This window comes from Buteo buteo, chromosome 23 (genome assembly GCF_964188355.1).
Source record: "Buteo buteo chromosome 23, bButBut1.hap1.1, whole genome shotgun sequence".
Taxonomy (NCBI): domain Eukaryota; kingdom Metazoa; phylum Chordata; class Aves; order Accipitriformes; family Accipitridae; genus Buteo; species Buteo buteo.
Genome location: NC_134193.1, coordinates 21,010,106 through 21,034,553, shown reverse-complemented (window position 1 = coordinate 21,034,553; position 24,448 = coordinate 21,010,106). Strand labels below are relative to the sequence as shown.

General features: G+C 46.0%; 3 protein-coding genes across 3 annotated transcripts; 1 reads left to right on the top strand and 2 right to left on the bottom strand.

The window, feature by feature from the left end:
• Window positions 1–819: 819 nt before the first annotated feature.
• On the bottom strand, window positions 820–10,725 carry CUTA (cutA divalent cation tolerance homolog). Its single transcript, XM_075055098.1, has 6 exons — window positions 10,569–10,725; window positions 7,949–8,097; window positions 4,169–4,228; window positions 2,839–2,884; window positions 2,430–2,479; window positions 820–1,857 (listed from the first exon to the last, which is right to left on the bottom strand). The coding sequence occupies exons 1-6, from the start codon at window positions 10,647–10,649 to the stop codon at window positions 1,755–1,757; spliced, it is 489 nt and encodes a 162-aa protein (XP_074911199.1). The 5' UTR covers window positions 10,650–10,725; the 3' UTR covers window positions 820–1,754.
• A 1,341-nt stretch (window positions 10,726–12,066) lies between these two features.
• On the top strand, window positions 12,067–20,412 carry PSMD5 (proteasome 26S subunit, non-ATPase 5). The gene is made up of 10 exons (XM_075055023.1): window positions 12,067–12,260; window positions 12,463–12,607; window positions 13,278–13,391; window positions 13,830–13,958; window positions 14,720–14,829; window positions 15,273–15,415; window positions 15,914–16,105; window positions 16,948–17,057; window positions 17,707–17,847; window positions 18,359–20,412. Exons 1-10 carry the CDS (start codon window positions 12,067–12,069, stop codon window positions 18,614–18,616), a joined length of 1,536 nt encoding a protein of 511 aa, XP_074911124.1. The 3' UTR covers window positions 18,617–20,412.
• Window positions 20,413–21,602: 1,190 nt separating this feature from the next.
• Window positions 21,603–23,626, bottom strand: B3GALT9 (beta-1,3-galactosyltransferase 9). The gene is given in 3 exon segments (XM_075055024.1): window positions 21,603–22,929; window positions 23,422–23,583; window positions 23,585–23,626. Coding segments are annotated over 3 exon segments (1,305 nt in total). The 3' UTR covers window positions 21,603–21,828.
• Between the last annotated feature and the right edge of the window lie 822 nt (window positions 23,627–24,448).

Here is a 24,448-nt window from a genome sequence, read left to right as displayed (position 1 = left end):
ACATCACTGGTTTTTTGTGGTCTCAGGATTATTGAGTTTGGGCACTGGGGGTCAGTGTGTGCAGCGGGCAGATGCCCAGTGCCTGCCACGATGCAGCTGGTGCTGCTGGGTCACGTTCCATGCCAGGGTGAGATGTGCCCTCGGCTGGAGAGATGCTGCTGTGAAGCACAAGAACGGCAGAAGGATGCGAAGGGGCGAGTGTGGGTGCAGCCCGGTGGGTTGCGGGGACAGGGACACCCCTTGCAGCAATGGGGTCTGTAGAGAGGACTCGCAGTCCTACTCACTGGTGAGGTCTCAAATGGTCCCCATCCACTTAATCTTAGCCTAAAACTTTCACATCGCACAACGTAGCCCTGGCAGGGCTAAACAAAGCTTAGCTTTGGGAGCAGTGCAGATCCTGGCGTGGTGGTGCTGGTGCTCGCTTCACGTGCTTTGTTCCTTTTTGCCAGGCAAGGTGTCTGGCTGGTTCCCTGTTTCTCTGGATTCAGCACTGGAAAGTTTCCCGCTCTCAGAGCTCAGACCATTTTCCCTCATGTTTTCTCTTTCCTGCACCTACAAGCCTTCCGTGCGCTACCTCTGACGGCTGATGGGGCCACACGAGCCTGCGGGCACAGCTCAATGCCTGCAAAACACCCTGTACCACTTCTCTACGAGCCCGAGACGAGCAGGTGGGAGCCAGTGGAGCATCTGTCAGCATTGAGCTGGAGAGAATCTGCAAACTCATGATGGGCCCTTCCTGCTGCCCAGTTCACTGTGGACACTGCGCCTGTTAACTGCGACAACATGTGAGCCTACCCAGGTAAGAAACACTCCTGTTTATTCCCTTCCCAGACACATAAATAACTCGATATTGTTCCATAAGTTATGCCCCATAAAACTATTAACATGAGCATCTTTTTACAAGGTTAAACTTGGCCCGGGTAGAAAGCCACTGTTCAGGCGTGGGTAGTGGATGCAGAGCTGTGGTGATGCCCTGCAGCCGGGGATGCCCTGGTCCTGCTGGCACTTGGTTTCCCTGAACTGGCGGTGGATGTTGCCCAGCTCAGCCCGGCTCTCTGCAGCTCAGCAGGTAGCGGACGGTCAGTGCGTTGCTGCTTGCGCTTCCTGGTAAACGCTTGCGGTGTCTGCTTAAGTTTGCTGTTTCCTTGGATTTTTTGGGACTTGAACCAGCACGTTGCATGACAGCAGGAGAGGGTGTGAGCTGGTGCATCGTGGGGTGCCCGGCCACATCCTGATGCCTCTGGGCTGGGGAAGTAGGAAGCAGAACGGTGCAGGATGCTGCGACAGCCTCTGTGGGGGAGCAAGGGGGCCAGGCAGGGTGTCAAGCACTGGCTGTGGGGATGTACGGCACTGGAGGGGCTGTTGGGGGCTGCCAGGCCATGGCTACCAGCTGGTATTTGCTGCTGGTGGCCTGAGACAGCCCCCAAATGCTGCAGTGTCCTGACTTGAGCATCTCTGTGGATCCTCATCTGCAATGCTACAACAGCCCTTGGTTCACATGGCCCTTCCCCACTTCAGCCTGTGCTGCCTCTGAGCTGCTCGGTGCTCCCTGGAGCACAGGTTCAGTCCAAGGAGGGGATGTTGTGAGTGCAAACGAAATTCCCAATCCCAAGCTTCTGTGTTATAGCAAGCCTGTGAAGATACAAATTGCCTCCCTGTGTGTGTGTGACTCCTGCCTGCACAGTGAGGCCAGTGTGGCTCAGCAGGTTTCACCCAGTCTTCCCCAAAAGCAAGGTGCTTTCTGCACTTTTCAGTTAGTCCCGTGGGACACTTTCCTCTATCCATTTGAGGTAGAGAGGGTTTCCTTGGTCAATAGGCAGGCTGATGATTTCAGGAATTTCGAAGGGATGGATGGATCTAAAGTGGAAACAGACGCAGAGGAACAGTGTCACTGACAGCCCCTCAGCAGAACAGACCCTCTCCCACTTGCAGGCGCAGGAAGCAGAGGTCTCCGCTCCCAGCCGTGTGCGCCAGCCCTGCCCCGTGCTCTCCACTGACTTCAAAGCACCCACATCTTCTTTTTGCCATGTGAGAATTTTGCTTTGACTTTGGGGTTTACCACAGCCAGCAGCTGACTGCCAGGGGCCCTGGCCCAAAGCTGCCTGTGCTCACCACTCAGTGCTTGGGAAACGCAGGAAATCCTGCCAGGAGGCAGCCAGGGAATAATCCGTGTTAGAAGAAGGAGAATCCCTCCTTGTACCCAGTACAGATGGGCTGGTTGAAGCCCAACAGTTGATATTCCTGCCAACATTTTCTTTTTTGCCAATGCCCTCTCTGGGTTTTTCTGGCTCACAAGGTACATCAGGAGCACTTAAACCCCCACCCTGGATGGGAAGGGGCTCAAGGAACCTGACTCCCAAAGCCTGAGCATGAGATGGCAGCCTACCTTGGGTAGGAAACCCACTGCTCCCACGGAGCCAGAGCCTCACCTGACGTAGTTGGACAATTCGCCTATTTTGGATGTCCTTGTTTTCACTAACTGTGGAGAGTAAAAAACAAAACAAAACAAAAACCAAGGGAGAAGTAGAGGGGACAGAGCAATCCTGCATGTGCAGTTCCACTGCACCCATCCAGCATGGCCGGTGGCCTGTGGTGTGATGGGAGCCCTTCCTGGGCTCTTCCCTGGGGGATGTTCCCTGTGGCGGCAGGATGAGGGGCTGAGCCAGGCTGCCGCCCCCAGACACCACTGCCATGCCTGCAGGGGGGTGCTCGGGGTTCCTGGGTACTGTCCCAAATCTTGGGCAGGTTGGTGTCGCCCTCCCCAAACCACCCTGCAACCCCTTTTGGCTGGGGCTGTCTGGGATGGGGATTTTCATGACACGGGGAATTGTCGCTTACCAGCAGTATTTCAGTGGATTCTTCCAGTTCCCCTTTCCAGAAATACCTGGATTTAAAAGAAAAGAAGCATCAGCAAACACAGCTCTGGGTGCAGCCATGCTGATCACCCTTGGGGGGGGGGTAGTTTCCTTGCTTGGTGCTTTCTGCACGTGGCTGTTCCTTTACAACGTGGTGCTCAGGAATCATTGCTGTCCTCAAAAGTCTGCTGTGCGTGCGACTGTGCAGCCTGGATTTACAGACCAGAACCTCCTCGGCTGTGCCAGCCTCGAGAGAGCTGCCCAGGGAGGATGGCAGGGCAAAGGACCTGGGGCTGGGATGGCCATGGGGGGCTGTGTGGTGGTGGCCCTGCTCCAAGTAGCGGCCGGGAGACAGTGCCTGCAGGGACTGCAGCATGGCTGCAGCTGGGAGGCTGAGCGTGGCAGCATCACACTTTTTTCCTCTTTCCCTGCAGGAGAGGAGATGTACTTCTTGTGAGTCAGATATGACCTTTCAAAACATTTATGTTGACAGAAGGCCATCGTGATTTCATCTGCACGCTGGGTTGCTGTGCGAGGAGGCATTCAGAGGCGTCGCAGTGTCTCCTGAGTGGGACACGGAGGAGAAACCAGCTGGAGCAGGCAGGGCTGTGCATAAGCAACTCGGCTCCGGCCGTTGTGGCTCATAGGAAACGAAGCATAAGGGGAAGAAGGATATTACTGGGTTTGCCCTATTTCAGTAGCCTCAGCTGAGCTATGGGAGAGCCTGGGGGGATGCCCTGCGAGGAACCCCTCCTGTGGGGAGGCTGCGATGTGGGGACCCGCTCCCCTCTTCTAGCAGGGCTAGGCCAGGGTGCTCCTACGAGCAAATGGCTGTTTTGGGGCTTTGTTCATTAACCCCTCTAACAAGTGCAATCACTTTGCATGGATGGCTGAGGATACCTGCAGAGCATGGCTGGTTGTATTTCAAGGTCAAAGATACTGTTCTTCCTCGCTGCTTAATACTGTAAAGGCCTTTTCTGGTCCCTATCTCAGCTTCTTTTTAAATCCTCTAAAAACAGGCGCCATGGCCTCAGGACCATAAATCACCTTGCTCTTTGCTAGATCTCTGTGTAGCCAAGTAACCAAGAAATAAATGGTCCCCGCTGGCAGTTGGAGCATCTGCACTCCTTAATAAGCTTAGCGCACTTTGCGGGTGTGAAGATTGTCTCTGCCATCTGAAACAACAAACAGACCCAGCAGCCTTCTGGAAACTGCCTCCTCTCCCCGGGGCCGTGGGGTATCCATCTCCTCCTTCACCCCCCTGGGGAGCCTGGGTTTGCCTCCTCTGTTGGGGAATATTCAGCCCAACTTACAAGGCCGAGCTCTTCGGTAGGATGTTCACATAGGCAGCCAGCTTCTTATCCATGATGGCCCTGGGTGAGACAGGAAGGGGAGTTAGTGCCTGCCCCCAGCTCGCTGCGGCTCAGTGCTCGCCCCCAGCCGCGGGGACATTCCCTCGTGCTACCCCTGACTTCCAGCAGCAGCTTTGACCTTGCAGATGTGGGATTTGGGGTTAATTATTACCCTGAGAAAGCAGAGGCAAAGGTGACCTCCAGCTGGAGCTGCTTCAGCTCAAGTCCTCCTGGAATGGCTCTGGGACCCTCCCCACCATCCCTCCCTGCCGAGCAGGAAGGTTGGGTGTTGCTCCTGGCCTGGAGCAGCACACAGGACCTCTGCCTCGCACGGTGCGAGGACCCTGCCCACCATCAGCACTGTGCCCATCTCGCCGCACGGACACCAGGGCAGGGGCTGAGCCACGGGACCGTGAGAACTGGGGCTGGGACGGACGCGAAGGGCTTTGTCTCCCAGTCATGTATTTATGCTGTCAAACTGTGCCTCTTACTTGCATAGCAGACTAAATGTGGATCTTGTTAAATTAACAACATCAAGGTTTTTCTACCCAAAACATCCTAGAAATCTGAAGCCCAAATAAATTCCTTCCCTCTGGCTGCCTCCTTTAGTTGTGGGCTGATTTGTTATTGCAGAGCTGCTTGGGTCTGCCAACAGAAGTGATATTTAAGTGATTAAAGAGCACTGAAGCAATCTCAGGGTGGATTTTTAGAACTAGGTCAAATGTTGTGTCTTCTGACCACAGCAATGTCTGGGCCCTTCTCACGGAGATGGCAGCCCCGTCCCTCTTGCAGGCTGCTCTGTTAAAGGCTCTGCACTAGTGACTTCACCTTTGGTTTTAAACACTGGCCTCACCAGGGACTACTTTGTACCAAGTGCTTTGACAATGCAAACATTTAACTTCTAGATGACCTTGAACTGCAGGACTTACTAGATCTTGGAAGGCTCAATTCAACAACCTGCAAAAATTAACTCTTAGTGAGGTAAAGAATGAAACCCATTCCAATTAACTACTACTCCAATTCAAAACACTCTCCAGAATGCTTTTGGCTCAGAGCAAGTTAAAAATTTATTATCCTTACATCCAGGGTATGATACAGCCTGGAGGTCGCTACAAAACAAGCTATAAGAAACTCTTACCTTTCAGAAAGACAACATTATGAACTGTAAAAATAAGACAGACTTGGTTGCTGGCTGCCGTGCTTCTGAAGACGAGCAGAAGGAGCACAAGAGGTGCCTCCCCCATGGCTGTGACTTGAAGATACCCCGGCCAAGGTGCTATTGTGCAACTGCATCATGCCTTGCAACCTGGCCTCTGACCCATAAGGAAAGCTGGGCTCTTGTCTGAATGTGCATAAGCTCCTTTGCACGTCTTCGTTATCAGCCCTGCTTTCTCCCTCTGTTTGTAGAGGTTTCTACCTTGCAACTACGAGCACAAGGCAAAGGCTCTGCTGCAGGACAGGGAAGAATTGGGAGCAGCCCGGGTGCTGGGAGGAAAGCAGCCCTTCCAGACGATCCTACAGCATCTTGCCACTCCAGCAGTGCACTGGAGAACCAGTGCATGGACCCAGCTAACTCTGGGTTAGGGATGGGGTTTAATGTTTAAGCACAGCAAGGAGACGGACTTCTCTCTGCCGATGGCTCAGAGGGACCATGGCCTGAGAGACCAGCCATCCGAGGAGGCTCCGGGTTGTTTGCTCTCACCATGTGTAGCCAGTTCTAGGCATTTAATGCTTGTAGAGCATCTTGAGTTAATCTGTAGACCGACAAACTGCAGCAGCATGAGCGGAGATATCCCCGCTGCGTTTGTCATGTCAAACACATGGCACAAATCATTTTGTTTTTGCTGCCTGCAACTTCCAAGTCACTTTAGCACAGGAATCTTTTGATTTGGGTAAGTACCTTCTAATTGCTTCTGCTCTGTTCCACTAAACTGTGATCCTAACTGAGATCCTGAACTTTGTTCTAGCAAGCTGAGCGGAAACAAGCGGCCACCATGGGAACGGGAAACATTGTAAGAAGCTGAATGTGATCTGTGGAAAATGTCTGCATAATACATGATATCTTTGGGCTGGGTACTTAATGTGTGTTTCTTTGTCCCTGCCTCACAGTAGGCTCTGAATTGAGACAGATGAAATATTAATAAGCAGAAAAGCAAAGAAAGTGATATGCACAAATCTAAGGCGGAACCAGAGGCTGACAGGCTGCTCTGGCATTAGATAAGTTATGTGAGGTGTAGTGGCCACACCATCCAGCCCAAAAAGGGGTCAATTTCTCACAGCAGGCACAGGGTAGAGGCTAGATCTCCTGTGTGGACTCAGGGGTTTCTTCTGAGGATTTTAAGTTAATAGTAATCCAGATAAACTGGGTTAGAACTGATGCAACAAACAAGCCAGATGCTGAATTCTACCTGCAGCTAATCTGCTTTCACAAACCTTGAACTCCTTTTCCTTAAAGCCAGTGGAAAATTTCCTTGCAGACTGATCCATCAGAGTGAGTGCTCCACTGAGCAATGTAAAGGAAGAATAAACATGACAGCACAGGAAAAAAAGTATGTGGGAAAATGAGTGTAGAAGCCCTGTGTCATCCTCTACAACCACAACTCATTCATCCAAATTCCAGAACAAAGGAATAATTACTCCACCAGTAAAACACCAAAGTACATATATCTTAGCAATGGGGAGTGATTTATTTCCTCTCCCTTCCCTGCAAGATAAGGAACAAAGAGTGGAAAACATTTGCAAAGCTGTTAAGATTAAGCATTTTCAGGAACTGAGGCTCTTTTCACCAGCCATGTACAGTTACTCCTTTTTTCAGAAGACATCAAGCAGTGCAGATATTATTCTATTTGAATTTCTTAATACAGTTGCAGTATTTAAGGTGACACAAAATCCCTTTCAGTAGCCTGTCAGTTCCTGAACGACTGTTTGGGAACACTTTACAGAAGACGGAGAGTTTTTGGCAAGCGGCAGGGTAGCAGGGAAAACAGTGCAGGAGGTGTTGCAGGAAACTTAATGGTCCATCATAAACATTTCCCCAGTCAACACAGTTTCAGTACTTTGAACAAACCATCTATTGAGTCACGGACTGACAGATGTGTGAAAAAACCTCTGCATGCAAAATACATGCAAAGTATCTCATACATTAAAAGAGAAATAAAAAATAAAAAATCAAGGTAAATCCCTCATTCCCTGAAGTTTGCCTGGTGAGCAGAGTGCAGGCTTCCAGGTGGTACCTCACAAGTGCTTATTCTGTGTTTGCTGTGGACCACTTTTGTCTTTGACTTATTTTCATGGCAGTGTGCTGTGCTTTGTCCCTCTCCATAAACACCTCTCCTGGAAATTGTTATCTGTGTTGTTCTAGAGAAAAAGAAGGACTGTGGCAGATCAGAGAGCATGAGTCTGGGGCTTAATCCATCTGAGGACCCAGAGATTTAGGGCCATGGCTTTAAAATGGGTCTTGAAAACAAAAGGCAGCGGAATGAATTGAGAATTGGTTTGATGTTACCGTGGCATTGACTTCAGAGGCAATTGTCAGCTTTCTTTTAGAAAGCACAGCTCTTTGTAAGTGAATATGTGATACAGAGAGAGAGAAAGAGAGTGTAAGAGAGAAGGAGCCCCATTCGGGTAGAAATGCAAGTACAGAGAAGTACAGATCCTCTCGAGGGACAAGGAAAAGCTTTATTCCACAAGAAGCTGCTTTTGAACAATTCGAGCAGACAAGCAGGAGAAGCATCTCTGTACCTTGCAATATCCTTGGCAATTTGCTCATTGAGACAGTTGATGAAGGCAATGGAGTGGGTCCCAGAGATGTAGCTGCCGGTGACGGCAGAGTGCAGCTGAAGAGCGAGACTCCTCAGCACCGGGTACATCAGCAAAGACAGAGTCACTACCTAAAATGCAAAATGTTATGAATGATGATGTTAGGTGAAATACTGCATTTACAATATCTGTGGCTCAAGGGAAGTCTCCAGTTTTCTTTCAACATTACAGTAATGCTAGTTGTAATTTAAGTGAAAACATGCTCTTAGGCAGATTCTTTCCCCTCCAATGGGGCCAATCTAGTACTGTGCCAAGTGCTCAGGGCAGGAAAAGGTCAGTTTTTGAGGTTGTATCAGCCCAGAGGTGCCCAGACCTCTGCTGCGGGAGGTCACACCCCAGACTAATGGGTGTTACAGACCCCACCACACAGCCTCAGCAGCCAGGACTGGTTTTCTGAAGAAGGATAAGGGGGTAAGTCACTGATTCTCTCTGTTAAAATACATTTCTATTGCAAAAAGGAGCAAGAAGGGAACCACCAGGCGTGGCTCCCACACCAAGCACATCTTTCCTGCTGAGGACACATCCTGCAGCCATCCTTTAGCTGTGTGCCCAGGGTGAGGCATGACCACCCCTCTGGGAAACGGTGGGGATGGGATCCTCTGCCTCCCCAGGGATGTGGAAAGGAGCAGTATGTCAGGTAGGGGTAGGGATCTGGCTATGGGAAACAGATTTGGGCTGGAGCCTAATGTGGGAGCAGAGCCCCAGGAAGCCTGGGGTAGTACAGTCTGCACCAGGACCTGGAGAGCTGTCGTTCTGCCCTGTCAGCCCAGGACAATTAGTCCCTTCTGCTGATAGATGTTGTGCAGCCCACCCAGGCTATGATACAGACTTACACAGCAGGCAAGGGAGGGTAAGACTTAAATGCAGGTTTTAAGTTCATCTTAATTATCTGATACTAATAGGACAGTGAAATTGGATCCTTTTGGGCATAGAAATCCTAATGGATGTAGCCCAGGTCTGTAGGGCTGTCTCTGTCTGACTGGTCTGCAGAAAACAGTAATGCTCTCTCCGTGGACTGGCAGTGCAGTGGCAACAAGTTGGTTTTGCTGTACATAGATGCTATTCCTGGCAAGCCCCTTAGCTGCTCTTTGTGCTCACATGCCATAAACACAGTCACATAAAAAAATATAATTATCTCAGTGGGGACGTTGCTGGAATAGCAAGGTTAATTTGGTGTGCTGAGTAATAGCTGAAGGATGGTGCCTGTACCCGGGGCTGCAGCGCTCGCTGTCTCTGCACAGCTGCTCTTCTCTTTGTCTTTTGTCTTGTTTTTGAAACAAACAGCATCTGGCCCTTATTCAACTACAGTGATAAAAAAATGCTTATAAGACTAAGAATATATTCCTTTTTCCCCCCTTATTTCCACTCTTCTTTGTCCTCTGAAAAAGCTCCCATTACAGGGCCAATGTCAGAGTTTTTTTTTTTTTTTTAAAAGATTGAATTAAAAAAACATCTCTTGTCACCACAAAGACAGGAGCTCTTTTCTGTTTGGAAAATTACTGATGTGCTATATTGGTTGTCTCCTCTTTTCCAATCCACTTGAGGAAATATTCTTTGTTACCACAAGGTTTCTCATAATAATTTTTAGAGCTTCTTTTGTGCTCTTTTTTCTGCTAAGCCATTTAACAAATATTATGCAACAAATCCCAGAAGCTACTCAGATAGTTACAAGCCAAACAGAGATATGCTGGTGTATCTATTTTTCCAGATTAGAATGTAATCATGCTCCCTGCTCAGGAAAAAAAAATCCAACCTGTTCAGCACCGCAATCATTAATCTTCTTGGAAGATGTATGTGCATGTGATGAGGAAATCCCCATGAACATTTGTGACTGAATATTAGTACAAGAGTGACCACTCTCTTGTTTTTTGGTGTGTTCCCCCCCCTTTTTTTTCCTGAAAAGAAAGATAAAAGCCCCCTCTTTTTTCCAGATTAATTGTATTTGGCAAGGGATTGTGCAAGAGTGAAGGAGTGAAACTTCAGGATTCCTACCTGATAAACCAAGTAAACTCATGACTGCCAAAATTTTGAAGTGAACAAAACTGAAAAACCTGCTGTGAGATTTTAAGTATTTCACTGAAAAGCACTGACCAGCAAAATGATAGCTGAGTTTAGACAGACTAAGATTTCTGCAAGATTTGTTTTGGATTTGGTGAACTAAAAACAGCTTTAGGGTTTAAAATACCACGTTAGGACTTTTTGCCTAGTTTTGATGAGGTTCTGTACCAAAAAAAAAAACCAAAACCCCAAACCAAACACAACTTGTGGCAATCTTGAGTATGCTGTGAGCTTCCTCAGCGCAAGTGGAAAAAAACTCCTAAGAAATTTGCTTTGCTCTCTGCAGAGACTGAGAGTACATTCCTGATGCATGATCTTTTTCTTTTTTTTTTTTTTTTCCCAGAGGTTCCCTTGTAAAGGTATAGGCAGAGGCATCTCCACGGTTGCTTCGGCTGGCATACACCGCGCTCCCCGGCGGGTCGCCCGCGTCCCCCCATCCCAAGCACGGAGCCAGCCCTGGCAGCGCCGGAGGGCTCCCACTTACCAACAGCACGGTGCCACGGCCCGGCCGGGGACAGCCCTGGGCAGCGGGCAGCAGCGGGCAGCGCTGGCTCAGCCACTCCATCTTCCCGGCCGGCCAGCCGAGAGGCTGCGTCCCCTCCGTCCCTCCACCTGCTCTGCCCTGAGCTGGGAAGGCTGCCTGGGAAGGCTGCCCGCAATGAGCACTAACTCCTCCTCCTCTTCCTCCCCAGCTGCCTGGGAAGGCTGGTACCCGCCTGCCCGCCCCAGCGTTGGGCTGAGGCGTGGGCCCGTGGGCCAGCGTGGCGTCCCCACGGGCCCTTCCCTGCCACCCAGCCTCTCTGACCTGCTGCCTGACCTGCACAGCCGGGGTGGGCAGATGCCAGGGCCCAGCACCCCCAGAAGCGGGGTCAAAGCCATAGCAGGGACAATCAAATATACCCTAACAGTATCGGTGCTGTTATCAAAACTGTCTGCGCCAACGTCTGCTGGAGGAATCTCTCCCTCCCGTCTAAGCACTGGGGTGCGCTGGGGTCCTGAGACACTTGCTGATGCCATTTAGCAATTCTGCTTTAATTTTACCACCTATAAAATAGGTATTTTCTCAGATTTAATGTTGCTGGGGCTCTGCACTCTTTGGGTAGAAACTACTAGGAAGCTGCTAAGTCCCGTTGCATTGTTTGGGCCTAAAATGCCCCGGTAAGCAATCCAGCGCAGAGGAACAGACAACTCCATTCTGTCTCACACTGCAACTTAATTACGCTACTGTCAGTTCCCATAAGCCATTAGGAAAACATATTCATTGTCAGCCCGCAGAAGAGAGCACTTCTGGTGCAGCAGCCCCAGCCGGGGTTTAGACCCGAGCCTGAGTGTCCCGGCGGGCAGGCACTGGGAGAAGCTGAAGATGCGCTGCCGTCTCGGAGGCCTCTTGGAGCCGTGAAATGCCCCCCAAGCTCTGTGGTACGGTAACAGCCATGTATTGGCTCCACGCAACCATTTCCCCTTTTATCCATGGGCTGAAAAAAATGATGTTTTCCTCTGCTGGTGTGACGCAAACCCCGTGTTTTCTCGCACCGTCAAGCGGCCGAGCTGTCCCCATTGCCATGAGAAGGGAGGAGAGGCAGCAAGGGGGTGGGTGGTGGTCCCGGCACTGCAGCCCCCGCCCGGCCAGCGGGACGTGCCCCGGGGTGCAGCTCCGCCACCTCAGCACCTCCAGACCGTGGCTGACCCTCCCGGCTGAGGCAGTTCTCATTCCCGCCTCCAGACGAACACAATTTTCCCCCGTTTCCCCCGAACCGCGCAGCCCGCCCCCCCCCCCGCCAACCTCCCCTCAGCGGGGGCCACGCCCTTTACCGGCCCCACCCCGCCGTGGCACCGCCCCTTACGCGCCCTCCCAATCAGACGGCGAGGAGGGCGGAGCCAAGGGGGGCGGGGGCGCCCGCCATTTTGTTTACGGCGTGGCGGACGCGAAAGGGGCCCCCTGGCGACGGCGCGGCGGTTGCTAAGGGCGGCGGGCTCTCGCGATGCTTCCCGGCGGCGCCAAGATGGCGGAGGCGGTGGTGGAGCTGCTGGAGCGGGCGGCCCGGCGGGAGGTGCCGCTGGAGGAGCTGCGGGCCCTGCGGCTCGCCGTGCAGGCCGTGCCACCCGCGGCCCTCCGCGCACGCCTCAGCGACGACCATCTGGGAGCGCTCTTCGCCCTCCTCAGCGTCAATGACCGGTGAGCGGCGGTGCGGTCTCGCGGGCCTGACAGGGCCCCGTCGCCTCCTTTCTCCCTTTCCCCCGGAGCGAGGTGGCTGCTGCTGCTAGCCCGTCTCCTTCCCTGCCCTCCTTCAGGGCGGGGACTGGCACAGCCGAGGATCTGGGAGCAGCCGGCGGCGTCCTCCTCCTGAAAGGCTCGGTTTTCTCTCTGTCCCGCCCAGGGAGCAGGTGTCTGCGTGTGTTTCCATCCTGGAGAGGCTCCTGCAGGCCCTGGACCCGGTCTATGTGATCCAGAACCTCAGAGAAGAGCTTCAGAAGGGGCTCTTCCACCCCGATGACTCCGTGAAAATCCTCACCATCTCTCAGGTATAGGGTTTTCCTCCAAGAGGAGGGAACAGAGCTCTGTCTTGAGCCAGGCTGGGTTAGTCCTAATCTGTTACTGTTGTTTCATGTCCTAATTTATGACAAAAGCACTACATCAAGCGTTATCTGCAGGAATTGTGCTCTTACACACTCATGCAATTTTGGATAAATACTGTGCAATGTGTTGGTATATAATGCTTTATGATGTGTCTGTTAAACGTACTGTATAAAACTATGTCTTGATAGGAGTAACTTGTAAAAGAATCTTCTGTCACACGTTCTGGATAAAGCTTTCTAAGACAGCACTGACAGCAGGTGCCATACGAATGAAGTGCAGCAACATTTTGATATTCAGAATACTTTGAACAATATTGTGGAAACATGGGATAAGAATAGGCTGTAGTAACTTGACACTTGTTGCATTAATATAAAAGAACAGAACTGTGGAACAGTTTAGTTTGGAATGGAATTCTAGAGGTTTCAGGTCCAGCCCCAAGCTAAAAGCAGGGCCAGTTTGCAGCTGGCTGCTCAGGGTATTGTCCAGTTGAGTTTTGAGAATCTCCAAAAATGGTGATTTTGTCTGTCTGGTAGCTGTTCCAGTACTTGAATGTCCTTATAGTGGAAAAAGCTTGTTTGAATGTTATTTTCTATAATTATTTAATCATGTCTTTAGGTTGGGAGGATTGTTGAAAATTCAGATGCTGTTACAGAAATTCTCAACAGTCCGGAACTATTACGTCAAATAATAAATTGCATTGGTGGAGAGAAAATAGCAGTGGCTAAAGAGGTAAGCATTGCTTTCTTTTTTTAATCCCTCTACAAACTGATGTGGACACTGCACAGTGCGCCTTTTCTACTGTGTCTGAAATGATAGCCTCTACTCTTTGAATAAAAGAGAGCTTATCTTGCTTGAAAGATGATATAAGCATATAGGTGCCTTAAGCCCAGAAATTACTTGGATGTGATAGAAATTTTACCTAGAACTATTATCTTCCAGTAGCTATTGATGCTAAAGTGAACTTGTAGATCTGAATTTGATGCCAGAGGCTTGGATCACAGTAACCATAACTAGCTCTTGTCAAAGAAAAGTGAATTTTAGCTGTATAACTTGATTTATTTATTATTATTAAAGAACCTTGAAGCTAAGTCTGGTCATCTTGGATTTTCTTCTCTTTGTGATTTTGCTTGTTTGTTTTTAATAATAAGCTCCTGTTTTTGCTTCCAGGCCATCAAATCTCTCTCAAGAATAGCACAAACGCAAGACGGCTTAGAGGCTTTATTTGTGAGCAGCTTGTTGAGTGACTTGAAAAATGTCATGGCAACAAATGATGTTGTTCGATACAGAGTATATGAGGTAGGGATGTGATCAATGTTAGCATTGAAATGACATGAAGTATCATGCAGTTCTCTTGGACTGTAGTTCTGAATTACAACCTGGATTTTATGACTTGCTTTTAAATTAGCATTCATCGCTGCTTTACAAACTTATCTTCACGTCAGTTTTGTCAAGACTAGAAAGGAGTAGGAAGAGTACAGCAGTCTTGGTCCTCAAATAATGTCATAAATTCTCTTTCTCAATTTATGGTACAAAAGTGTGAAGTACTGTTTACGTCTTTTATTTTCTAACTTGTGGTGCCTAGGACATTGGAAGGGCTACGCAGAGTTACTAAAGATACAGTGAAATGTTTGCTTCTCTGAAAGTAAAAGTAAAAGGTGTTGTGGTCTCTTAACCTTTGGATGTGGAGTGCTGTTGAAGTTTCTGGAGGGGAGAAGAGACAGAGAGAAATGCCAAGGGTGTCAGTCTACGTATGTGTGGCAAAGGAGAAATAAAATACAATTTAGCCATTCTAGATCTTAATGGGGGATAGCAGTGATAATCCTCTGAAGAAAAGATGACTGTGAATAGAAATCAAATGCATGTGCTGTAAACGTGGAACTCCTTATGAACTTGTTTCAGGCAAATAATTAGGTTAATTATGAAAATATCATGAAATCCTATATTTAACATATATAGGGTTACTCAGCATTATAAGACTTATTTGGCCATTACTGTGAATTGTTATCATTGTAAGTTTTTATAAACAATCCTTTTTTTTCCCCTGTGCTTTTATTTAGTTAATTGTTGACATTTCTTCGGTGTCAGCAGATTCGCTAAATTACTGTGCAAACAGTGGATTAATATCAGAGTTAATTGGAGAGCTGACTGGAGATGATGTCCTGGTCAGGTATGTTGGTAGTGAGTTTGCCGATGAGATTTCACCCATTGTTAAAACTCCAATGTTCAGTGTTAAAATAACACTCTTTAAACATGTGCGTGTTTCTCGTGAAACCTTTGCAGGAAAAACCTTTATCTGCTTTCTCTTAAACAGCCTTGAGTGTAAAATACTGAGAAAATTTGAGAACCACGGTGAAGTTCCCCCAGTACGCTGTGATGATTGTAATACTGGATTGCAATATAAACACTTTAGAATTTTTTCCAGCTATACACCTAAAGTAAGATAGCTGAGTGAGCTTGGAGGAGTGTTGGATGGTTGGGTAGTTTGTTTTTTGGGTTTTTTTGTTTGTTTGGATTTTGTCTTAAGGGTAGAAAATGTGTTTTTTTTCTTAATCACCAAGTACTTCAAAAACCCATCTGAAGTAGGCCAAAATAACTGTTTATCTGTTACAGAGCTACGTGTATAGAGATGGTGACCTCACTGGCCCATACTCCACATGGGCGTCAGTATCTTGCTCAACAAGGAGTTATCGATAAAATTTCGAACATCATCGTTGGTGCAGAGTCTGATCCTTTCTCAGGCTTCTATTTACCAGGTTACATCATGCATTTCTTGTTTCCAGTGTTTACTGCTTGCTTCTATTAATGAGTTAAATTGAGAGGACTATTAAGCCCCTGTTTCGAAAGCTCATGTGAATTTTTGAATATTAGAATGTGTATGTTGGATGTATACAGAAAGTGCTGAAGGACAGTCTAACACATGAATAATATTAGTCATTGACAGTGGTAATACAGGTAAGATCTGGAGAGACTGTACTATACATTTGAAGTTTGTGTTATTGTGGCCTTTTTTTTTTTTAATTAATTCAAGATGATAGCCGTTACATCATGAATTAAATAACTTCCAAAATACTGGCTTGTTCCTTAGTTCTGTCCTTATTCTGATGCCTTTCACAAACAGTATTCAGACTTAATAACACTAATTTAGCAGTGAAACAATCTTACGTTAATGTGTGTTTAATTTTGGCATTACTAGAGTTATTTGTCCTCTACTCTGAATGCTTTTTTTTTTTTTTTTTGTCTTGTTCTCTCAGGATTTGTTAAATTTTTTGGAAATCTGGCTATTGTAGACAGTCCACAGCAGATCTGTGAACGATACCCTGTCTTTATGGAAAAAGTCTTTGAAATGGCAGAAAGTCATGATCCAACCATGATCGGAGTGGCTGTGGACACACTAGGAATCCTGGGATCAAATGTGGAAGGCAAACAGGTTTTACAGAAAACTAGTTAGTATCGCTTTTTTTTTTCTTTAATAAAACTTTCTCAGTATGTCATAATATACAAGAGTGAATTGGTTTGGTGTAATAGAGAAAAGAATTGAAAAATGTATTTATTTATCTAATAATCAAGGATGTCTGAATAGCTGTGCTATAGCAGATAAGGTGTTTTTTAACTGTCTTGCCAGGCATGGCAGTGTGAAATGCCTGGCAGCTAGAATTCTGGTATTGCAAGCATGATTCAGATTATTCTTTTGTGGTGAGCTGCATCACACGAATTGTCAGTAGTTGTGTTATTTTAGATTCCTCTGTTTCTACTGATGTCATGACCTTCTCACTAGGATTAGAAAAATATGAACTACCATGTAATGATGGTTTCTGTAAAGACTACATTGTTTCTCTTAACATAAAATTGTTCAGAGGTTTGAAAGTAGGTGTTAGACTTCTTGCTGCTAGTCCAAACTTTTGCTTTCTAAGTGAAAAATCTGTATTAGCAGATAGCTATTGGAGCACTGTAGAATGGGATTGAAGATTTCTAATTGCAACTGTACTAGGGTCCATACTTCCCAAGACAGCTCAAGTATCTGTGACACATAACTTCCTTTTTGGAAATGTTTGGTTAGTCTGGAGAATTAATATGAAAGCTTTGGATTTATCTATCTTGGATCCATATGAAGTGAAGAGAATCTTGCACTGCTTTTACTATAGTAGATCAAGAAGTTGCCTTTCTCAGGTTTAATGTACAACACTTTCTACCGGTTAATGTAATATAACGTGAGTGATGGGTAACTTTGTATTCCTGTAAAGGTCTGTCTGAATTAACTAAAAGCACTTTGTTTTTATTTTCAAAGGAAGCAGATTTCAAAATCTGTTAAGCAGAATAGGGCACCAGGCAAAGAATGCCCCCACGGAGTTACGACTTCGATGCTTGGATGCAATTTCATCTCTTCTTTACTTGCCTGTAAGTTTGTGGTTTGGTTTGTTGTCTTTTTTCTTTTTAAATCTACAAGAATGAAATTATTGTGCATCTGACTAATTGTGTGAAGATCTTTTTGCAGCATCTAGTTTAGGTAGAAGTGGTAGCTTTCTAGTATTCTGAGTCCTTAACTTTACTGTTTTGAAATTCCCTGATTTATTTGTTTGCTTAAAGTTTGAGTTTGTAAGAAGCCAGGTGTTCTGAAATCTGCTTATAAAACATGAAGTCAAAACAACATTGGCAAGGGAATGAGAGTAAACAGTTTAATATTCTTGTGCTTTAAAGGGATAGTGGCAAGCTGCTCTAATCCCTGTGTATGTTCTTTAGATCCAGTAATCTGGTTATAACAGTGTAGCTCTAAATGAGCGAGTAAGCCATTTTAATTTGTCTTGCAGGACTGTACTCTAGGACAGCACTCATCTTCTGTATCAAAATCAATATATTTAAAACTATCCTCCAAGCTAAATGAAATCGAGAAGGTCATTTCTTCATTCATGAAAATAAGTTGAAAATTTAAACTATTTCAGTTTAATCTGCTTAAATAACTTCCTTAACTATTGAACAGAGAGTCAAAACGTGAAAGCTTTTCATAATCCTAATCAAACTCTATGATTTTTGTACGTGATGCCTGTAGCCAGAGCAGCAGACAGAAGACCTTTTAAGAATGACTGAATCATGGTTCACATCCTTGTCTAGCCAGCCATTGGAACTCTTCAGGAGCATCAGTACTCAGCCATTCCCTGATCTCCACTGTGGGGCTTTACGGGTATTTACTGTAAGTGCTTTTTGTTTTTAAAGATCAGGTAGTGAATTGTATTGCCATTCAGTCTCAGATTTATTTATTTTTTTTTTTTTTTAAGTGAATGTCACAGTCTTCTTGTTGAAGAAGCCCTGAAGTGGTCAGAAATAGGCCTTTTTCATTGTGCCCCACTTTTATTCACCATTTATATAAAGCAGCAGACATGTTATGTCTGTAATGCTTATTTTCTTATAAACTGGAGAGGGGAAAAAAAAAGGCAACAGCTATGCTGCTTTGATATCAGAGGCACTGCTGTGATAATTCACTTTAAAGTTTTAAGATAAGCACTGAGCTGTACTTGCTTTCCAGTGTTAAAACCCTGCTGCTTGATTTGAGTGGTGGTTGTGTAACTACTGTGTAGAATGAATATCCCATTTCATTTTTTCTGTTCCTTGGCTATTTGCATAACAGCCTACTGTGTGACTGGTTTTTGGGTTTTTAAAATGAGGTGTTTTCCCCCTACCCCCTCTTTTGTCTTCATGTTTAGGCTATTGCAAATCAACCATGGGCCCAGAAGTTGATGCTTGACAGCCCAGGGTTTGTGGAGTACATTGTAGACAGATCTGTGGAGCCTGACAAAGCTTCGAAGGATGCCAAATATGAACTGGTTAAGGCCCTCGTAAACTCTAAAACAATCGCGGAAATCTTTGGAAATCAGTATTATTTGAGGCTCAGGGCTTACTTACGTGAAGGCCCTTATTATGTTAAGGCAGTTTCTACTACAGCCGTAGAAGGAGCAGAATAATGTCATTGATGTCTTGGTCCCCCTTCTCGCAAACCATGTTACTGAAATAGCTGTTAAGACACAAGTTGTAAAGACTCTCCATGCTGGAGTCTCTTTAGATTGTCTCTTTAAAGGATTATGAAGCACTTTGACTCTATTTGAAATGAGAGTCATGAGAGCAAATCAAAACCTATAGGGCACAGCATATTTTCACGTAGAATGTAATGGCAGAAGTTCTCTATGCACTGTCGTGAGACAAGTAACCAAGGTAAACACTCTATCAACTGCTGGTTGTTTTTTATCTTACAGAAAGTATCAGTGTTTGGTTAAACTGTTCTTGGGTTTGGAGTTTCTATCATGTTTTCTCAGTAGATCACAGTTCAATTAAAAAAAACCACCAAAACACCTTGAGGTTTGTAACCTCAGATGCTGCTGTAGTTTCTCTCTCTTTTTAAATTTTTTTTGTATCTGCCGAACTTGGCACTCGCATGGAACATACTCTTTTAGCCAGTCATATTCTGTCAGAAACCCTGTTGTTAAGAATAAGCTAGTAACATTCTGTCCACATGAGGGAGTACGAACTGGATTCTCTTCTATTTTCAACTTGCTGGATGTAAGTCTTGCTTGAATAAATAATCCTAAATATTGTTTACATTTTATGCTGAAGATGAAAAAAGCTTTTAGCCCTTTTAAAAAAAATGAATGCACGCTCTAGTGTATAAAACCAAATTGGGAGCTTTATCTCCCTTGTTGACTGCGACGTTGTACAGCAGCTCACTTTACTTGCTCAAGAGGAGCATGAGCTATAGCACTACAAGTCTACTTCAGAACCAAATCTTAAATTGTTTACACTATTTTTTAACAGATAAATTTTTTTAATTTTAAGTGTTGTTTAAAAAAAAAATGTATGATTTTAGTTGCCTAACTTAGAATAAAAGGGGTAAGAACATAAAGCTTTCACATTTAAGGGCATGAACTGAATTAGGAGTATGGAAATGTAGTACCTTACGAAGTTGTAATCTTCTTTTGAAGGTGGTCAGCTAGCTGAAGATGAGATGCAAGACTAGCTGGACACTCTAGTGACATGTGATGTGTCTTTGTCCATAAACAGAGACCACAGTGTACTTTATACAAAAGGTTTACATTATTTTTTGTTGAGGACATAAGAAAGAAATCTGAGGAATAGCTGGGGGGAGCATAACAAAACTACTTTGGGGCTTATTTTAGTAGTGTGTCAAGTCAGGTGTACGTCTATGGAAAGTACTTTCCCTGTGTCCCCACTCTGCCAAGTGAAGCAGGATGATCTAGACATGCAGTAACTCTCTTCTTGCTTGTAGTAGCTGTGAGCTGCAGCAGAGGTGATGGTATTGCCTGCCAAAAATTGCTGGCAAGGCAACAAAGGGGGCTCAGAGGAGCAGGGTAGTTGGGGAAGATCCCTTAATGTTTAATAAGCTGTCTGAGTGCAGGTGATCTGCCTTGTTGCTTACGATCTAATATGTACAAAAATTGTCACCCAACATTATACTACTGCTGATGCTTTCATCCTAGATGTGCATAATAAACATCTGCTAGTGAGAAATGCAGTACAGAGTGTCTCATTTGTGAACGGAGAGAGCGCAGAAGCTTCACGAATCCTGCATCCAGAAAAAACATGAAACAACTAAAAAGGAAATGAAAAAGAGTATAGAAGTCCTTAGGTTGCACTTGTATTGGACAGTTCAGCTTTGTTATTTTAGGTGGCTTTGTGCTCTGGTAACTCTGTATGAGCTGTATACTAAAAACTCAGAAATCAATATATAAACCTTTTCTGCAATTCATGAGTCTCTTCCATGTGTGTTTTCAGCTGTTGCTTTTGAAGGCTACTCTGTGTGCTAAGTCTTTAGCATCCACTTTGCATGGTACATTTGCCAAATGCAATATTTTAGAATACACAGAGATGCCAAACGAGGATTTTTTTTGTACGCACATATGCTTTATTTTGTTGAGCTTTAAGCTCAACATTCTGATTAATTGATCAGATGCTTACCCCTTATTATTCACATGTAGTTCCCTAACCCATCGTGTGTATTGCCATATGGTTTACGTGTTGCTACTGGTGTATCTTGCATACAGTGGAAAAATTTAAGTGTGTTATCCCTGTCCTCCACCCTGTAAAGCAACAGGTGGAGATAATTGAGGAAAAAAACAGAAAGGGAATGATGGAGAATGAGAATTGAGGTAACATGCTAAACTTCATGAACTTGGTTTAAAAAAACCAAAACCCCAAAACCAAACCACATCATTTGACCCTGGTTAACAAGCAGCATAACTTGGTACTTAAGAATTGTGGATCCTTCAGAGCACACCTCCAATTCCTTTGATCCCAGGGGGAAGAGTAGATGGGGCCCTGAAAGGTACATGTGTGTCTCTTCCCATGTGTGCCTGTCACAATTGTAGAACAAATCTGTCCAGCTAGTTTCTCTACTGCTGAAAGAGCTGATTCGGAAGAGCTAGTTTGGAGGATGTAGGCATGGGTGGGGTTTGTGCTCTGTGACTGGTTCCTAATTTGGGGAATTTTTACATTTTTGAATAAGGTTGGTGTTACCAGCATGCTGGTGAATTTGTTCTGACTTCACTGTTGATGCTGTTCTCCAGCATAATGTTACAGCGTTGAGCTGCTTGTGTCAGAGTTTCTCCGATGCCATGACCAATAGAAATATAAGATTCTTTAACAGGTAAGTTAGATTTCTTGCCTAGAATCTTCCCAGGCTGTTTACCTAAGCAATTCCCATGATGGTTCAATGCCTGTTCCCACTCTAAGTCGTTCTGTGGTTTCACTGGTACTGTAACACAGGCTGCTCAGAAGTAGCTCCCTTTTATGGATGGAAAGATTTATTTTCCTTTGTTACAAAATACTTTGGAAGTAGGTCATGCCTCACAGATAAATGCAGAAGGAGTTTTGGCATAAGGTAGAGGATTTCAAAGGTCTGGAAAACACTGGATACAAACAAAGTTCCTTGGAATACTCTTTTTTTTTTTTTTTTTTTTTTAACTTTTATGTGTGTACTTGTAGGTACTTTGGTAGCTAGAGTGCATCCAGTTCTCTTGCTGCTGTAACACACTATAGCATTGAGAATTCATTTGCTGTTGAAGGGAAGAGAGCTAACTTTGAGAGGAGATCGTTATTACTAAATGTTAACAGGATAAAACAACTGGTAAAAGAAGATTCAGGCTTTCTTTGCAAAAGTTAAATCTTAATTGACAAAATGAAGAACCTCATTTTTTATTCTATCTAAGTTAAACTGTTTGAATTTATCAATATAGGTCAAAACCTTGCAGGACACCAGACCGTAGTAAGTTTCCAGTAATGAGCAATCTTTCCCATCGCTTGTTTCCTTCCAGTCTTTAAATAACTCATCCTCTTTCATGTTGGAAGAGGTGAAAATGAATTTGTAGCAGCATCGATTGTAGCTGATGTGCTTCTCCCCAGAAAATCGAGAGCTGTGAATGGGAGTGATGCCAGCTTTTTTAGCACAGATTCCAACAAAAATATCGGGGGGCACTGAAACTGGCACCTCCTTGGCAGCCACATACACCTTGCGAGCGACGTCCTGGGACATGACAAAAGTGCTCCCATCACAGTAATCTGGGTAAAACTCTTCTGAGTATTGATGGATGGGAACAAAGCCAGGGCTTTCAGGGTCTCTGCAGGGCACTCCTTGATGAACGACCCTTCCAATGTAAATGTCCTCTAGTTGTGTTAAGCTAATCAGGTATTCAGCCAGACTTGGAATACCGACAAACACGTCTTCATCTGTTTTAAGAATATACCTTGCCTGGGGACAGAAAGTCACTGTCCACTCCACGCTCATCAACATCTTCTGTGTCTGCATCTCGGGAGAATCAATGAAACTGCCTTCAATAATGTCTCTGTGCTTTTGAGACTCTTCATTGATTTCCAGCTGGGTGGCTACTGAAGCTGGCTTTCCTAAAGCAAACAGAGTAAGGACAGCATAACCTCTGGCGTCTGTCTTGTTGCCCCATGTCTGCCTGATCACGTTGCGCCTTGTCCTGTTTTCTGGGCTACTGAAGACAAGAACGAGCAAAAATATCTCTTGGTCGGAGCATATTGCTGCACTGCTGACAGTGTAAGAGAGATTGGCCTTTAGAGGATCCATATCTAGCTTCCTGGCCCTCTCCCTGATTTCAAGAGTCTTTGCGTCAGTGTAAGAAAGAGGTAATGACCGCAGGAAGTATTCCTCCAGTAAATCTGCTCCAAAAAGCAGCACATGGAAAAGCAAGACATTAAAGAGAATGAAGCACCACTGGTGAGTCCGGAGCCTGCAGAGTGTCAGCTGGGGAATAGAAGACATGGACACTGAATTCTCTTGCTACCAGAACAGAAAGGCTTTCCTTCATTTTATAATATATTTATGCAAAACAATCATGACTTTTAGGCTGTGGTCTTTGTATTTATTGTTAGTGTAAGGCTCTCTTCCTCCTAGAAACCTGAGCAGCCCTACTTGTGGCACAGCAAGATCTGAAGCCGAGAAGGACATTACCGTGCTGTAGTTTAGAAGGCTTCTTTCTGTGCATCCACATGTGGAAATACTGAAGAATAACTCACTATTAATGTTTTCTGACTGTTTTTAACCTGTTACTGAAGGCCTGAAAAGCTAACGAGGACCTGTAATGTTAACAGAGCCTTTGGTACTTGGCCTGACAACGCCTTGTGAAAGCTGGCAGGGTAAGAAGCCAACGGGAAAGCTCTGATCCCTGCTGTCCCAGAGGGAACAGCCTCGTGCTAGCCTCCGCGCTGCGGCTGAGCTACGAGCCGAAGCACTTACCTGCATGGTGGTGGGAGTTGTCCCTGCAGCAGGGTCTGTCTTAACGTCGGGGGCAGTTTCTCCCTGGCAGAGGCTTACAGGGCAGCGTCTGTATCTGGGTCTGCGGGATCCAGTTACTGCCCAGTACCCAGAGATGTTGGCTTCCACCTCACCTGTCTGTGGGGAGGAAAGATGATCCCAGGGGACGATCGTGTTGCAGCTGCATAAACACAAAGCAAGCAAAACTATAGCCTTTCCCTTTATTAATTCCTGACGCTTGGGGTTGGGCCTCTGAGAAATAAAGAAGCGAAGCAACTACTAGGGCTCACTTGGTAAAAGGGGTCCTCTGGTACCGTTGTGAAGCTGCGCTACGTCTGCCAGTTTGTTTTTTTACAGCTGTGCCATTTTGGTGTCAGTTCCCCCATCCAGGGCAGTTGGCTCCTGCGCTGAGCACTCTGCATCTCCCGAGATGAAGGTTTGGTGCGTGAACTTGTAGGTTTGCCTTGTGTGGAGTCCCCACGGAGGTGGAGGACACCCTAAGGCTGCGGGCACTGCTGGGCCAGGCCGTTGCTAGCACGTGGGGAGCGGACTGAGCAGGGAGAAGGGTACAAAGTGGCTTTCCCTGTGCTGGGGTCGCAGCTGCGGGAGCTGTGACGCGGCTCCGGGCAAGGCACTTTGTTCTGCTCTCTTGATTGCTCCTGGAGCCAAGGAAGCGCAGGGCATCGTTTAATAGCAGGCGTGTTTTCAGTGGGACCCTGGGAGCAAGGTGCGAAGAAGGGGCTGTGCAGGGGGAGCTGACGGTGCTCAGCCAGAGGCTCTTGGCCAGGAGGGTGGGGGTGTTTTGGCGTGTCCCCCCCACCTCTTCCCCTCCAGCATCCATTTCCTGAAGGGAGGCTGTGAACTGTAACGAGCTGTGTTGGATGGTTCTTTTCTTTCTCCCCGCACAGTGTCACCCTGTGGCTTTAAATGACTGTACGTATTTATGCTTTTGTGGTGGTTGCACGTCCTGGTGAAGAGCTGCGATGATCTACCCTTGGACAGGCTCCTG

Coding starts and splice junctions, on each gene's coding strand:
- CUTA (XM_075055098.1), bottom strand. CDS start 10,649: ATGGAGTGGCTGAGCCAGCGCTGCCCGCTGCTGCCCGCTGCCCAGGGC. Junction 4,229..7,948: donor ATTGCCAAGGATATTGCAAG/GTACAGAGATGC, acceptor TGTCTCACCCAG/GGCCATCATGGATAAGAAGC. Junction 2,480..2,838: donor AATCCACTGAAATACTGCTG/GTAAGCGACAAT, acceptor TACTCTCCACAG/TTAGTGAAAACAAGGACATC.
- PSMD5 (XM_075055023.1), top strand. CDS start 12,067: ATGCTTCCCGGCGGCGCCAAGATGGCGGAGGCGGTGGTGGAGCTGCTG. Junction 13,392..13,829: donor AAATAGCAGTGGCTAAAGAG/GTAAGCATTGCT, acceptor TTTTGCTTCCAG/GCCATCAAATCTCTCTCAAG. Junction 13,959..14,719: donor TTCGATACAGAGTATATGAG/GTAGGGATGTGA, acceptor GCTTTTATTTAG/TTAATTGTTGACATTTCTTC.